The 13,729-nt window shown below is 42.3% G+C and overlaps 1 protein-coding gene across 13 annotated transcripts in view; it reads left to right on the top strand.

The window, feature by feature from the left end:
• The window catches only part of LOC141573571 (leucine-rich repeat-containing protein 37A-like), a 60,860-nt gene that overhangs the window by 7,122 nt on the left and 40,009 nt on the right, over positions 1-13,729 (top strand). For 10 of the 13 annotated variants that reach the window (XM_074342474.1, XM_074342475.1, XM_074342476.1 and 7 more), the window contains 5 exons: positions 20-3,071; positions 5,408-5,479; positions 7,782-7,853; positions 10,742-10,813; positions 11,412-11,492. In XM_074342474.1, coding sequence (XP_074198575.1) covers positions 841-3,071; positions 5,408-5,479; positions 7,782-7,853; positions 10,742-10,813; positions 11,412-11,492 — 2,528 coding nt within the window. In that variant the 5' untranslated portion in view covers positions 20-840. The remainder of the gene's footprint in view (positions 1-19; positions 3,072-5,407; positions 5,480-7,781; positions 7,854-10,741; positions 10,814-11,411; positions 11,493-13,729) is intronic. The other 3 variants (XM_074342470.1, XM_074342471.1, XM_074342473.1) reach the window with 3 other exon arrangements.

Genomic DNA, 13,729 nt, shown 5'->3' on the forward strand with positions numbered 1-13,729 from the left:
GTGGTTGAAACTTCTCCAGTTCTGCAGGAGGCCCCCTATCAGCCTCCAGAGAGCCCTGAGGAGGTGGAACCTTCTCCAGTCCAGGAGGAAGCTGCGTCTCAGCCTCCAGAGAGCCCCGAGGAGGTGCAACCTTCACTTGAGCAGGAGGCCCAGGCTCAGCCTGCAGAGCATCCTGAGGAGGCAGAACCTCCTCCATTCCCTCAGGAGGCCCAGGCTCAGCCTGCAGAGCGCCCTGAGTATGACTCTGCCCCACTCCAGCAAGAGGCCCCAGCGCAAGTTCCGGGGTCCCCTGGCGAGAATGTACCTCAGTTTCCAGCAAGTGATGAGGCAGCAGCTCGACCTGGAAGTAAGTATCCAGCTCACTCCAACCCATCCAGTGTTACACTTAAACCAGTGGATTTGGAACTTACGGTCACTCCAGAGCCTGCTAAGGAAGGCGAGTTTACCACAGCCCAGCAGGAGGCCCTGCCTCAGCTTCCAGAGAGCCCTGAGGAGGTGGAACCTTCTCCAGTCCAGGAGGAAGCTGCGTCTCAGCCTCCAGAGAGCCCCGAGGAGGTGCAACCTTCACTTGAGCAGGAGGCCCAGGCTCAGCCTGCAGAGCATCCTGAGGAGGCGGAACCTCCTCCATTCCCTCAGGAGGCCCAGGCTCAGCCTGCAGAGCGCCCTGAGTATGACTCTGCCCCACTCCAGCAAGAGGCCCCAGCGCAAGTTCCGGGGTTCCCTGGCGAGAATGTACCTCAGTTTCCAGTGAGTGATGAGGCAGCAGCTCGACCTGGAAGTAACTATCCAGCTCACTCCAAGCTGTCCAGTGTTACACTTAAACCTGTGGATTTGGAACTTATGGTCACTCCAGAGCCTGCTAAGGAAGGCGAGTTTACCGCAGCCCAGCAGGAGCCCCGGCCTCAGCCTCCTGAATATTCTGTGGAGGCAGAACCTTCTCCAACCCCGCAGGATGCCACAGGTCAGCCTCCAGAGCCTCCTGAGGAAGCTGAGCCTTCTCCAGGTGAACAGGGACAACCGGCTCAGCCTTATGAGCCTAATGGGGAAGTTGCACCCTTTTCAACCCAGCAGGAGAGCCCAGCTCAGCCCACAGAGCATCCTGAGGTGGTGAACCCAGCCACCCAGCAGGAGAGCCCAGCTCAGTCTCCAGCAGAGATAGAGCCTTCCGCAACCCAGCAGGAAAGCACAGCTCAGCGTCCACAGTCTCCCGCTGAGGCCGAACCCTCTCCAGCTCATTCTCAAGATCATGTGACAACAGCTTCTCCTCCAGGCCAGGATCAAGCTCAGTCTCTGCAGTGGCCCAGTGTCACTGTTAACCCTGTGGACCTTGCACTCACCATAACTTCAGGGCCCACAAGTGAAGCTGGACCTTCTCCGCCCCAACAGGAGGCCTCATCTCAGTCTGCAGGGTCCCCTGAGCAGTTGGAACCGTTACTGGTCGAGCAGGAGGTTCCGGAACAGCCTCCAGCCCCCTCAGGAAATGGTGAACCTTCTCCAGTCCAGCTTGAGCCCCCAACTCAGCCTCCAGAGACCTCTACAGCTGCCACAGCTCAACATCCAGTACATAATGAGGTGACGTTCTCACCTGCAGGGCCAGGTGAAGCTCAGCATCCAGTGATGCCTAGTACCATAGGCAAACCCCTGGATCTCACAGTTGTCATCACTCCAGAGCCTGCTAAGGAGGCTGAAAGTTCCCCAGAGCAGCAGGAGGGCTCTGCTCATTTTCCCATTTCCCCCGAGCAGGCTGAATTTTCTCCAGTCCAGTCTAAGCCTCTTTCTCCATCTCCGGAGCACCCTGGGAAGGTTGAATCTTTCCCAGGACAACAAGAGGCCACAGCTCAGACTACAGGTCCCCCTGAGGGGGTGGGGCTTTCTTCGGTCCAGGAGGAAGCCCCGGCTCGACCTCCAGAGCCACCTAAGGAGGTTGAGATGACAGTTGGAACACCAGGACAGAATCACGCTCAGCATTCCAGCTCGCCCAGTGTCACTGATAAAGCTTTGGACCTGGGGCTTACCGTGACTCCAGGGCCTCTTACAGAGGCTGGACACTCTGCAGCCCTGCAGCAGACGACATCTCATCCAACGTACATGGAGGTGACACCTCCACAGGCAGAGCAGGTGCTGGCTCAGCATCCAGCCATGACTGAGTTCACAGTTCAGCCTCTGGATCTGGAACTTTCACTAAGTCCAGAACCTGATACAGAGGCTCGACCTTCTCCAACCACGCAGGGGACCCCAACTTGGCCTCCAGAGCCCCATCAGCCTTCATTGTATCAGGAGGTGACAGTTCCCACACCAGACCAGGATCACCCTGAGCATCTAATGTCATCTAGTGTCATAGATAAACCTTTGGATCTGGAGCTTACCGTGACTTCAGTACCTACTACGGAAGCTGAACATTCCACATCGCCCCCTCCAGAACACCCTGAGGTGACACTCACCCCTTTAAGCATCACTCCAGTCACAGTTCACGCTGTGGACCTGGAAGTTACTGTAACTGGAGCATCCAGTGTGGATGTTGAACCTTCTCCGACCAAGCAGGAGACCCCAACTCAGCCTCCAGAGCCACCAAAGGAGGTTGTTGTTGAATATCCACCCCATCAGGAGCTGACCATTCCGACTTCAAGTAAGGGTCAAGGTCAGCACACAACACCGCCCAGCGTCACACCTCATCACGTAGACCTGGAGCTAACCATGACTTCAGAACCTGCTATGGAGGCTCAACATTCTACAGTCCTCCAGAAGACTACAGCTCCTCCTCCTGAGGTGGCACTTGCACACCCAGACCTGACTCGAGTCACAGTTCCCCCTGTAGGTCAGGTAGATACCATAACTCGGCACCCAGGGTCACTGAAAACACCTGCTTCGGCTGAGCCTTCGGTGGTGCATTCTGTACCATACACCTCAGAAAAGGAGCAACCGGAACAGAGCGCTCCCACAAGTGTGGACATCTGTGAGCTCTGCATGTGCAGTAATGAGATCTTGTCCTGCACTGGTCTCAGCCCAGAGGAGAGGCTCCAGACAGTGCCCGTGCCGCAGCCCAGCAGCTACAACGGCACCTTCACCATCCTGTAAGAACTGCTTTTCCTCGTTTGTTCTCTGCCTCCTGCCTGACCTGGCAGCCTTTCTTCGAGGTCTTCCTGGGTCTTCCTCATCTCCCTAGCTCACACTGGCTGACTGTTTTTACCTTTTGTTTGTCTTATAAGCAATTTCTTACCTTCATTCGCCTTCTTACTATTGTTTCTTCTTCTCCAGTCTTTTACTTATAACTGCCCCTACTCTTTTTCCTTCTCCATTTTTTACTCCATTAGTTAACTTCTTAACATCTTCTCTTCTCCCATTTTTGCTCCATCCTCATTACAGCAACATGTCCCTCTCCCCATCTCATTGGTGTTAATACAACAAAGTGGTTAAGAGTAGAGATTCTGGAGTCAGACTACCTGGGTGTCAATCCAGGTCTGCCATTTATTAGCTTTGTGACTCAGTTTCCTCATCTGGAAAGTGGGGATAATCATAGTCACTATCTCATAGGATTATTGTGAGATTTAGAAGAGTTAATACATGTAAAGCTCTTATATCAGTGCCTAGCATATACCTGAGTGTTAGCCATTATTTTTATTCAGTCCCTCAGGTATATTGATTACTCATCTTTGCCCTCAGTATTTCTATGTATAGCATCCATTTTATGCCCAACCCAGGGCTAAGTACTGTGGGAGCCACAGAAATATGGCATTGTCTCCAGAACATCACAGTGATAGGTGGGAGGAATGAGAACACGCCTTAAAAGGGAGGTGATGTGTAATTGAGTATTAAAAGATACAGAGGGGTGCTGAAATTAACCAGAACCTGGAATCACTGGGGTGTGGAGGTCAGGGGAAACTGCATGGATAAGCTAAAACTGTCGCTGGAACTTAAAGGCTGGCTATGACTTGTTAGAGTGAAAATAGAGAGTGCAGGCTAGGGAAAGGTGTGGCTGCAGGACTTATCAGGATTTAAGAGATCAGTCTAGCTGTGAAGTACTGGGTTAAGCACCAATGAAAGATATGCTATGAAAAACCTTGACTGTTACAAATAGGGGTTTGAAAAATATGGTATAAGATGTGGGGAGCCATTGAAAGTTTTCAAGGTAAAGAGAGAAATGATGAAAACAAGAAGTTTATTTTAGATTCCATCTGTAGTGTGATCTAGAGAGGAAGGTTGGATTCAGGGAGACCAAACAGAATGCTGTAGCAAAACCTAGGAGGAGAGTGAGAACAGGCTGAGTTAGCGTGGTTGTGACGGGAGGAGAAGGAAATCCTGAGAGCACGACAAAGGGAAAACTGACAAGGTTTAGTAACTGCCTAGAGTCAGGGGATGAGGGGTACAGGAGAGAAAAATCAAATATGTTGATGAGGAGAATGATGGTGGTACAACAGGTGGAAATACAGTTGGGAAGGAGAGCCAGTTTGAGGGAAATGGATTCAGTTTTATTGATGAACATAAAGCAACCAGAAGGCTTCTGTTTGAGTGGAAATGTCCCATAGGCAGGTGGGCAGACAGGTATCTGTTTTGACTTATTTCTGATCCCCCTGAAAATTGTGTATATAAACTAAATGGTTGTGGCTGAGGGAAGAGGACAAAGCTAAAGGTAAAAGTTCAAAGCCATCCACAGTGGTTGAAACTGAACCTCAAGCACTTAACAGCTTCTTTTAAATGTGTAAGTCATGGATACATTCTCACTGTTTAAAAGAAAATGTCATAGAAGTATACAGGCTAAAATGTGACATTCTCTCCCTACCCTCCCTCCCACCCATAAGAGAACTATTTTACTATTTGGATGTGTGTCCTTCCTTCCAGTCTCTTTCCTTTGTATTTTTTCCCCTAATGAGGTAATAACTTTACTCCTTGCTCAGTGATCTGTGCTTTTCCTTATGCAATATGTCTGAGAGATATTTCCATAATAGTCTCTAATTTCTAACTGCCCATGTCCTTCCAATACCTGGAGAGATTTAGAGGGCACTGAGCCAAAGCTTTGGTGTTACCTGGCATAAGATTTCTTTACTTGCTGATAACGATACATTTTTGCCATTTTTATCATTGATTTGTAGGAGTCATTTTAGACACATAAGTGTCTTTGGGAGAAAAAAGACTTACATTCAAAACAATTGGCAATATATATCCAAGAAATTGGACGGACAGGAAGTTCAGGTTCTGAGGAGATGCCTCATTGCTTGTGCCAGTGGCCTCACATTATATCTTTATTGTATCTTTAGGAATTGTGCCCACTGGGAAGCTGAGAAGCTGTGGGAGGTAGAAAGCTGGTCTTTTCTGCACTTGAGTATTCCCCACAAGGTTGCCATGATTCTCTCACTTAGTCTGCTCGTTCTCTCCCTACCTATTTAAGGATATGAACTGTGTTTCTTCACAGAGATTTCCAAGGAAACTCTATTTCTTACATTGATGAAAATACTTGGAAGCCTTACCGCTGGACTGAGAAACTGTGAGTATATTCTCTCCAAATACGCATACAAAACACTAACTGCCTTGTCAGATTCTTCTTGGTCCAGAATTCCGAGGTCAACAGCTGTGTTAAAAGGTATTTGCCCCTTCACATTCCAAACCAAACTATTGATTGAAATTCTGTTTTTATTTAAAAACTTAAACTTGGCAGGCCCTCATTCAAATAGGCAAGAACCAACTTAAACTTATTTTCCATTACACCAATAATACATGATTATATTCTCCATATAGAAAAATGAAATAACAGGTGTAGTGAAAACCCTCCTTGTGCCTTAATCCCCCACCCACACAGTTTGGAGTTTAGTAAAACAGTCCTTCCAGACTCTTTTCCATGTATTTGACTACATACACATTTACAGATAACAAAATAAGTTAGTTGTGTGACTTTATTATATCTTTTTACTTAAGTGATTAAAATCTTGCAACATGATTCTTTAATGTCACGATACATCTTAGATTTCTTTCCCTCCCAGTACATAGAGGGTTGCCCCATTTATTTAAACTCCTACATAATATTCCATAGTATGGACGCATCAGTTTAATAATGCCCGTATTGAAAGGTGTTTAGATTATGTCCAGTTTTCTTGTTACAAACACTGCTGCAATGAACATCCTTGTGCATGCATCTTTGTGAACCTGTCAGGTATTTCTGTAGAATAGATATGTAGAAATGGCATTGTTGGGGCGAAGACTATGTAGAGACAAACTTCTAATTGCCCTCAAGCAAGTTGTGCCAGTTGACACTCCAGTCAGCACTCCCTGACAGCCTTTGTTTCCCCACAGCCTTCCACTGCTGGATGTTCTCCATGTTTTGGGCTGATCTGAAGGGTGAATAAAAGGGGTTCCACCTGAATTTGAATTTTTCTGAGTACCTGTGAATTTAAATATCTTTATATGTGTGTTGAGCATTTGTATTTCATCTCTGAATTGTCTGTCCTTTATTCATTTTTCTATTTTTTTAAATTGATTTGTAGATAAGTCAGCTTAAATAAGATAATGATTTTAGGGGGAAGGCTATATTCAAAGCAGTTAACTGGCATTTTTTATGGCAGTTTGTATTATTCAACTTGAATAGACAAATCATAAGTATAACTTCCAAATTACATTGTTGATAAGATATTCTACATCTTTTTGTATTAAGTCTTCAAAAATATCCAAAGTATTGTCATATCTACCTGTAATCAGTATAAAAATTAATGAGAGAGTCTCCATACTTTTTGTCCGTACTCTGAAATCTCAATTTTGTTGCTAAATTTTATTTGTATTTAGATTTCTTAAAATTTACAGTTGAAAAGTTGTATCACATACCCAAATTGTTGCAAACACACTTTAAGTTTTCCGATAATTACATTGAGTATCAGTTTTTACATTTTAATTTTAAAAATAAGTAAATTAAATTAGAATTCAACTCCTTAGGCACATTAGCCACTCAAGTACTCAGTAGCCACATGTTGCTAGACATGCAGCACTACATGCTACATGCAAGAACAAAGTAAATTTACAAAATATTGTTGAATGAAAGAACATAGAGAATAATACATAAGTCATTCCACTCACATAAAGTTCAAGAAGCAAGAATAAATTATATTCTTTGTGGCTGATGTATAAAAGGCAAAACTACATTTGAAAAGGAAGGGAAGTAGTATTAAAGTCAGGATAGTGGTTCCCTCTAGGGAGAGGGCTGTAATTGGGAAGGAGCACAGCGGGGGCTCCAGGGGTGCTGGCTGTGATCTTTCTTGAAGTGGATGGTGTTACATGGGGATTTCTAATTATTAAAGTGAACAGGTTTGTATATTTTACGTACATTTTAATCTTGAAAAAAAATTTCAGTGGGGAAAAAAAATCAAATGACTTCATTTCCAGCCCTAATATCCTCTGGGACTTCCACATGCAGTTTGGGAAAAGCGAGAAAGGCATGGCAGCTCTGCAGCCTCAGTGCTGCCCAGAGTTGGGTTCTAACCAAGGACTTGTGATCTGCAGAGTAGGCCTTAAATACATGATTTGGTGAGGAAGAGTGGATAGGGGTGTGCGTGTGCGTGCGTGTGTGCATGTGTGTGTGTGTGTGTGTGTGTGTGTAATGGAAAGGGATGGACACAAAGGTAGACGTGAGAAGAAATGATTAAATGAAACCGGAGTGGAGATCACCATATCTAAAATAAGAATTAGGGTATTTAGGTGGCACCGTTACCCAGGTTTCCCCTACATATATGACTTAGTCCTATGCAGTAAATAATTGTAGTTGTTTTGCATTTTGATCCAAAAATAACCTTTTCATTTTTCAGAATTCTCAGAGATAATTCTTTGACTGAGTTGCGTAAGGATTCATTTAAAGGCTTGCTAGCCCTGCAGTATTTGTAAGTTAATTAGTTAATCATTTATTTATGAGTTCTTAGTTATATTATCGATAAAGTAATTAAGGGGTTTAAATTAAATAACCTCTACAGTTTTTTTGAGCAATAAAATTCTATAATTCTCTAAGTCTGTAGGGTCCCAGCCCATCTCTCTAGCATCAAATACCTCCTATTCATTTTTAATTTTTAATTTATTTAGATAAAAAATTACCTCTTAGTTGTAGAGGAAAAGTGGTAAAGTGGTCTGAGCAATTATAGACACCCATATGAACCTTATTATGTAAGTGTTCTTATACCATCCACTTACATTTAGTTTATGGCCCACGGATGAGATCCATCCCATGATCTGTATTTGACAGCACACAAGTTAAGGATGATGTTTAAAGGGCTGTAAGTGGGAAAACAGGGGAAAAAAACAAAGGAAAACACACGGCAGAGACTGTGTGTGGCCTGCACAGCCTCACGTACTCACTGTGTGGCCTTCACAGAAAAGGTGTGAAAAAGGTGCTTTAGTAGAATGAGAGGAATTAAAGTAAAGCTGGGATTGTCACCTAGAGGACCAGAAAATATAGAACACTTACATTAATATGAATGCCATTAACTCATAATTTTCATCTAAATTAAATTCACATTTAAATATTAAATATTAAAGTAGATGAATTATGTAAACAGTATTGTCCAGAACATATCAAGTTACCAAGAGAACAGACTGATGTTAAGGATTCAATGCAGGAATTGTTATACCAATATTAAAAATGTTTAAGTTGCTGGTTAAAGTGGTATAGTTACAACTGTTTACACCAAATAAGCATATTAGAAATGTCCCTAACTTCACTATTTACAAAAAGGAAAACTCTGCTTTGTCATTGTACAAGGAAAGAAATGCTTGCATAGTACTTTTGTTAATTTAGAGATAAGGAGATACTGTGTTCTCTGCTATAAAAGATCAATTTTTATCCTTTGTCCGTGGCATCCAGAGCTGTGTATGTCATTAATCCTTACTAAGCTAACTAATGATGCTCTTTAGCAAAGAGATTCTTCTTGCAAATATAGAAGGCTAAGGGAAGTGGGCATAAGGAGCCTCATATGACCCTAAAAATAGTCCTTTTAACTATCAAACAATCCAAGCCTTAAGGGGCAACCACTTTTGTATTAGTCTTCTTGGGTCCCTCTGTCATCTGGGCTCCAAACCTTAGAAACAAAGTTTGGAGAAAAGTAAATGAGATAACTGCTCAGTGGATTGGGCCATTAATTACTTCTACTATGAAATACCCTCTTAGCAGATTATTTCGTGTTAGCATAAGTTATCCTCACTCATTTAAAAAAAATGTCAATCAGTAAAAAAGAATATGCCGAGCAGTGTGCCTAGTGTTGTAAACACAAAGATAGGTAAAACAATTCCTTCTAGGAAATCCTGATCTTACAGGGAAAAAAAAAACCAAAAAAAAAAAACATAAGCTCAAACCGTCATGCAGAAACACTAAGTGGATGACAGAGTGCTGGAGAGGCGTAGAAAAGGGAGTGTTTCTTCTAAAACAGTCGTTTTCTTCCTCCTGTTCACTCCCCAGCTAATTGTTTATTTTAAAAACTATCTGACTTTGCTTTGTGTCCACACATTGGCTTTAAACATGATAGACAATGCACATGAGCAGGTCTAGTCCATACATTCAAGGAGTTTATACTCAGAGGAAATGGGCTGCAAAAACAGCTATATAAGAAAAAAAGAAGTGGAGAGGAGCAATGAGAGCTCTAAGTTGGTTTTGGAGCTCAGAAGAGGGAAGAAAGACTCCAAACTGGATCAGGGAAAATGTTAGAGCAGCGCTGTTTGAACAGGACCTTAAGCGGCCACTGTGTGTCATCAGACAGACATCTTGGGAAGAGTACATTTGCAGAAAGAAGGTAGGAGAGAGGCAAAACACAGGAAACATGCTTTGAGTACCTGGAGAGTACCAGTAGGAAGAGTAGATTAGGACCAGATCATCTAGGGCTTTGAAGGCCATGCCGAGGGTAACACGCCAGGCTGCCCCGTTCCCACAGCAGTGCTGTCGGACAGACTCGAGCCTGCAGCAGAATCAGTCACTTGGAGGGCTTGTTAAGGCACAAGTTGTGCCCCACAGTCGCTGATTCAGTTGGTCCAGAGTAGAGCTGAGCATTTCTTCAGTAAGTTCACAAGTGATGCTGGTATTTGAGAACCACATCTGGAGAGTTAATCTGGTGACTGTACAGGATGGCTGAGAAAGGAAGAGACTAGAGGTGCAAACACCAGTCAGAAGACAGTTGCACCCACCCAGGAGAAAGGGGAGGCTAAGAATCAGTGGACATAAGATAGCCAGCTATAGTCAAGAGCAGGTGTTTCAAATAAAAGTCAATATTTTGGTGTAACACTGAATTAGTTCAAGTTACACATTAATAAGAGGAGCAATTCCTTTCAAGTCATATGAAAGGCTATCTTTTATTTCTTCTGGTATTGAATTGGCATAGAAAAACAGAATTAAACTGGGAGGTATGTAAATAGAGTATTCATTTTCACATTAAACATTATAATTCTATATGGAGGTTAAAAACTTTGAGTTTATCATCCAGAATTTGTTGGACTATGAAAGGTTATCTAATGAATTCTTCTGCTCTGAGGAAAGATTACCTCCAACATCTACCAAGATCCATACAGGTGTATGTTTTGTTAGTGAACATAATGAAAGTGAGACTCTTAAGACAGGCGAGGGCAGGGTTAGGGGCTTTGGAAGGTTTAAATAACAATTCATAAGGATTAGTGGTTATATAGAAGCTGCTTATTCATTATTATTATTCTAACCTCTAGTAGTTATTCGTACTAATTAGATATCTAGTAGCTAATTGAGGCAATATTTTCCTTTTCCTTTTCCTTTTCCTAGAGATTTATCTTGCAATAAAATACAGTTTATTGAAAGCGGTACATTTGAATCACTACCTTTTCTGGAGTTTGTGTAAGTTACAATTATAACTTCATTATGTTGGGAATTTTTATAAAATTATAAATATGATTATAAAAAATTAATTTGCTACTGATTTGGAAACATTAAAATTTTTGTTTAGAAATCTACTAGAATTATGTAGCTAACCCTTTTTGTCTCTCACAAAGATTTGCACTCAGATGACATTTGGCAATGTCTGGACACATTTTTGGTTATCAGAACTGTAGGTATGCTGCTGCATTCTGGTGGACAGAGGCCAGAGATGCTGCTAAACCCCCTACAGGGTACTAGACAGCCCCCCACAACAAAAAGTTGTCCGGCCCAAAATGTCAGTAGTACTGCCCTTTGCTAGAGAAGAAAGGATCACTTATCGCAAATATTTATTGAGGATTTACCGTTTTGTATCTAATGCACCATGTACATAATCATGAAACTATAACTCACAAGCAACTATTTTCCACACTGAGATTTCTTTAGTGTATTGAAAGGATAATGAGGTCATGTTTCATTGTATATAAATTAGAATTACTGCCAAAGGTTAAAGTTCTTATAGGATATTTTTTTCTTCTTCTTTTGCTTGTGTCTTTTTTTTTTTTTTTCTTTTTTCTAGCAATCTTGGTTGTAATTTAATAGTAGACCTGAGCTTTGGAACGTTCCAGGCCTGGCATGGAATGCAGTTTTTACAGATGATGTAAGTGCAATAGATGAATACATGTAAAAAACTATGTTTTGGTTATTGGTAATTGGTTATCTGGGTGTAAGCTCACTATGGATTCTAGAAATTATGTCTTGAAATCCATTCTTTTTTTTTCTTTTTTTTTTTTTTAATGAGAAAACTAAGGTACAAAGAGGCCATGAGACTTGTCTAACTCATATATGGAACACTTTGCTTTCCCTAGTACTGATGTTTGGCACGAGCAATAAAATAAAAAGCACCCAACAGGAACACTCAAATTAGCATTGTCATGGAATCCCATTGTTGTTGCTCCAATATGCAAATAGTACTTGAAATTACACTTTTGATTTTAATTCCTGCTCATGTGCAAAATTCCTAACTACTTAAAATTTATGCAGCACAGAGCTGCAAAGAACTAAGTTTAGCCCAAAATTCTTCAGGGAGCAATAGGTATGGGTGCCTTCTCAAGTATTAGCTTCTTTTAAATGGTAAAGCGGAAAGAATTCCTGGACACCCACCTCTCTTCCCAACTACACAAAACATTATTTTTCAAAAAGTCTATATTAGTCTGAGGTGAATGATCTGTGGCCAATAGGAACCTTTGAGGTATGGATGTTTGCGTTAAGCTGTAATGTGAAAAATATAAAGAAGATACATTGCTATAGCTGAATTCTCTATACTTTCTTTTCTGACTACTTCTAATAAGAAGTGTGGGTTTTTCAGAACCTTGAAAATTCTGTGATTTCTCCATGTCACAAGCAGATGACAGCAGGTAGGTTCAGTGGCCTGAAGGGGATTTTAGACTCAAGGTGAAGAGCCTCCTCTAAATCAGGCTTTGGAAAAGACTCTCCTATTTGTCTTCTGGTTCAGAAATGCAGTTTCACAAAGTTCACTTTGGGTTAATGAAGGTGTCGAGGGTGCGTCTGGAGCTGGACTAACAGTTCTGCAGATGCCCACCAGGGGCAGCCTCCCTCCCCCCTTCATTAGCTTGCTGGTGCCTAACTTGTGGAAAGAGAATGGAGGGTCAGTTTTTCTCTTGCCAGTGCACCGGGCAGTGGGCTCCTTAGGTCCCTCCGCCAAGAGGTTTTAGTAGCATTGGTACCATGTCTTAAACTCATGACCTTTCCTAAACATTTTATAACACCAAGAGTCTCATAAGAACCTAAGTTTCCTTATGGTTCTGTAGGCGAGCCAGGGGAAAAAGAATTGTGGAATCACAATTGATAAAAATGACTGAATTTATTGGAAAACATCCGCTGAGTGCCATGTGCACTGTGTGTCTGCACTTCACTAAGTGCTGGGGTTACAAAGAAGAATAGGCCAAAGATTTTGTCCCCAAGAAACTTTCATACTGGAAGAAAATTGATGGTAAAACTTATGAGAGCAATGCTAGCATCTCTGCAGCAGGGTAGCCAAGTAGGGAAGCAAGGGAGCAGAAAATGAGTGGTGGGTTAGAAAGGATGGTCATGCAAGAGGCACGAGCCTGATCTTCTTGAATTTCTGTGTTCATCTGAAATGGCAGAAAAAGTTAATGAAAGAATCAGAGCTGGTGTTGGAAATAAATTAATATTGTTTTCCTAAAATTCATTCACAGTTACTTTCAAAAGATTGTGAGAATACAGTAAGTGTGTGTTGGGGGCTGGGCTCCTCCTTTGTTTTGTACCAAATCTAGAAAGTCTAGAATGTGCCACCCCTTGAGTTGTCATTTTGTTGCCTATTACATTACTGAGGTGTTTATAAGTTCAAATAATATTTATCCCTGCATTAAATAAGTCTGGAAAAGGGCCCCAGCTGAGGTGGATTTATGATCAATTAAATGAAGCTGAAGCTGCAGGGCTCCCCACTTGCCTAGGTCCCTTCCAAGGTCTTGGGATGGGTCCTAGCGATTTTTGTGTTCATAACTTTGCATGTTTTTATTAGACAGGATTTTTCCCAAGTAGGTGAGGTTCAAGACCCACAAAGCCTGGGTGAGTTTCAGGTAATTATAACTCAGATGGTTTCTTGAATGAAACCTCTATGTTATTGACAAACCCCAGGTGAACAAGTGAGAGGTGTGCTAGAGTCTATTTTGAATGTGAAGTCCCCCTCAAAGATGAGCCAAGAGCTAATTAATTAATAAAGCACCGTTTTTACCTTTGTGTTTTGTTTTGGTGGTGGGAGGTAACTCTTATTTATTTATTCTCCGAGGAGGTACTGGTACTGCTAAGTTTAATATTTTCTCCTTGTCCTTGATTTTTGTCACTTTGATTACT

Source organism: Camelus bactrianus, chromosome 16 (genome assembly GCF_048773025.1).
Source record: "Camelus bactrianus isolate YW-2024 breed Bactrian camel chromosome 16, ASM4877302v1, whole genome shotgun sequence".
NCBI classification, from domain to species: domain Eukaryota; kingdom Metazoa; phylum Chordata; class Mammalia; order Artiodactyla; family Camelidae; genus Camelus; species Camelus bactrianus.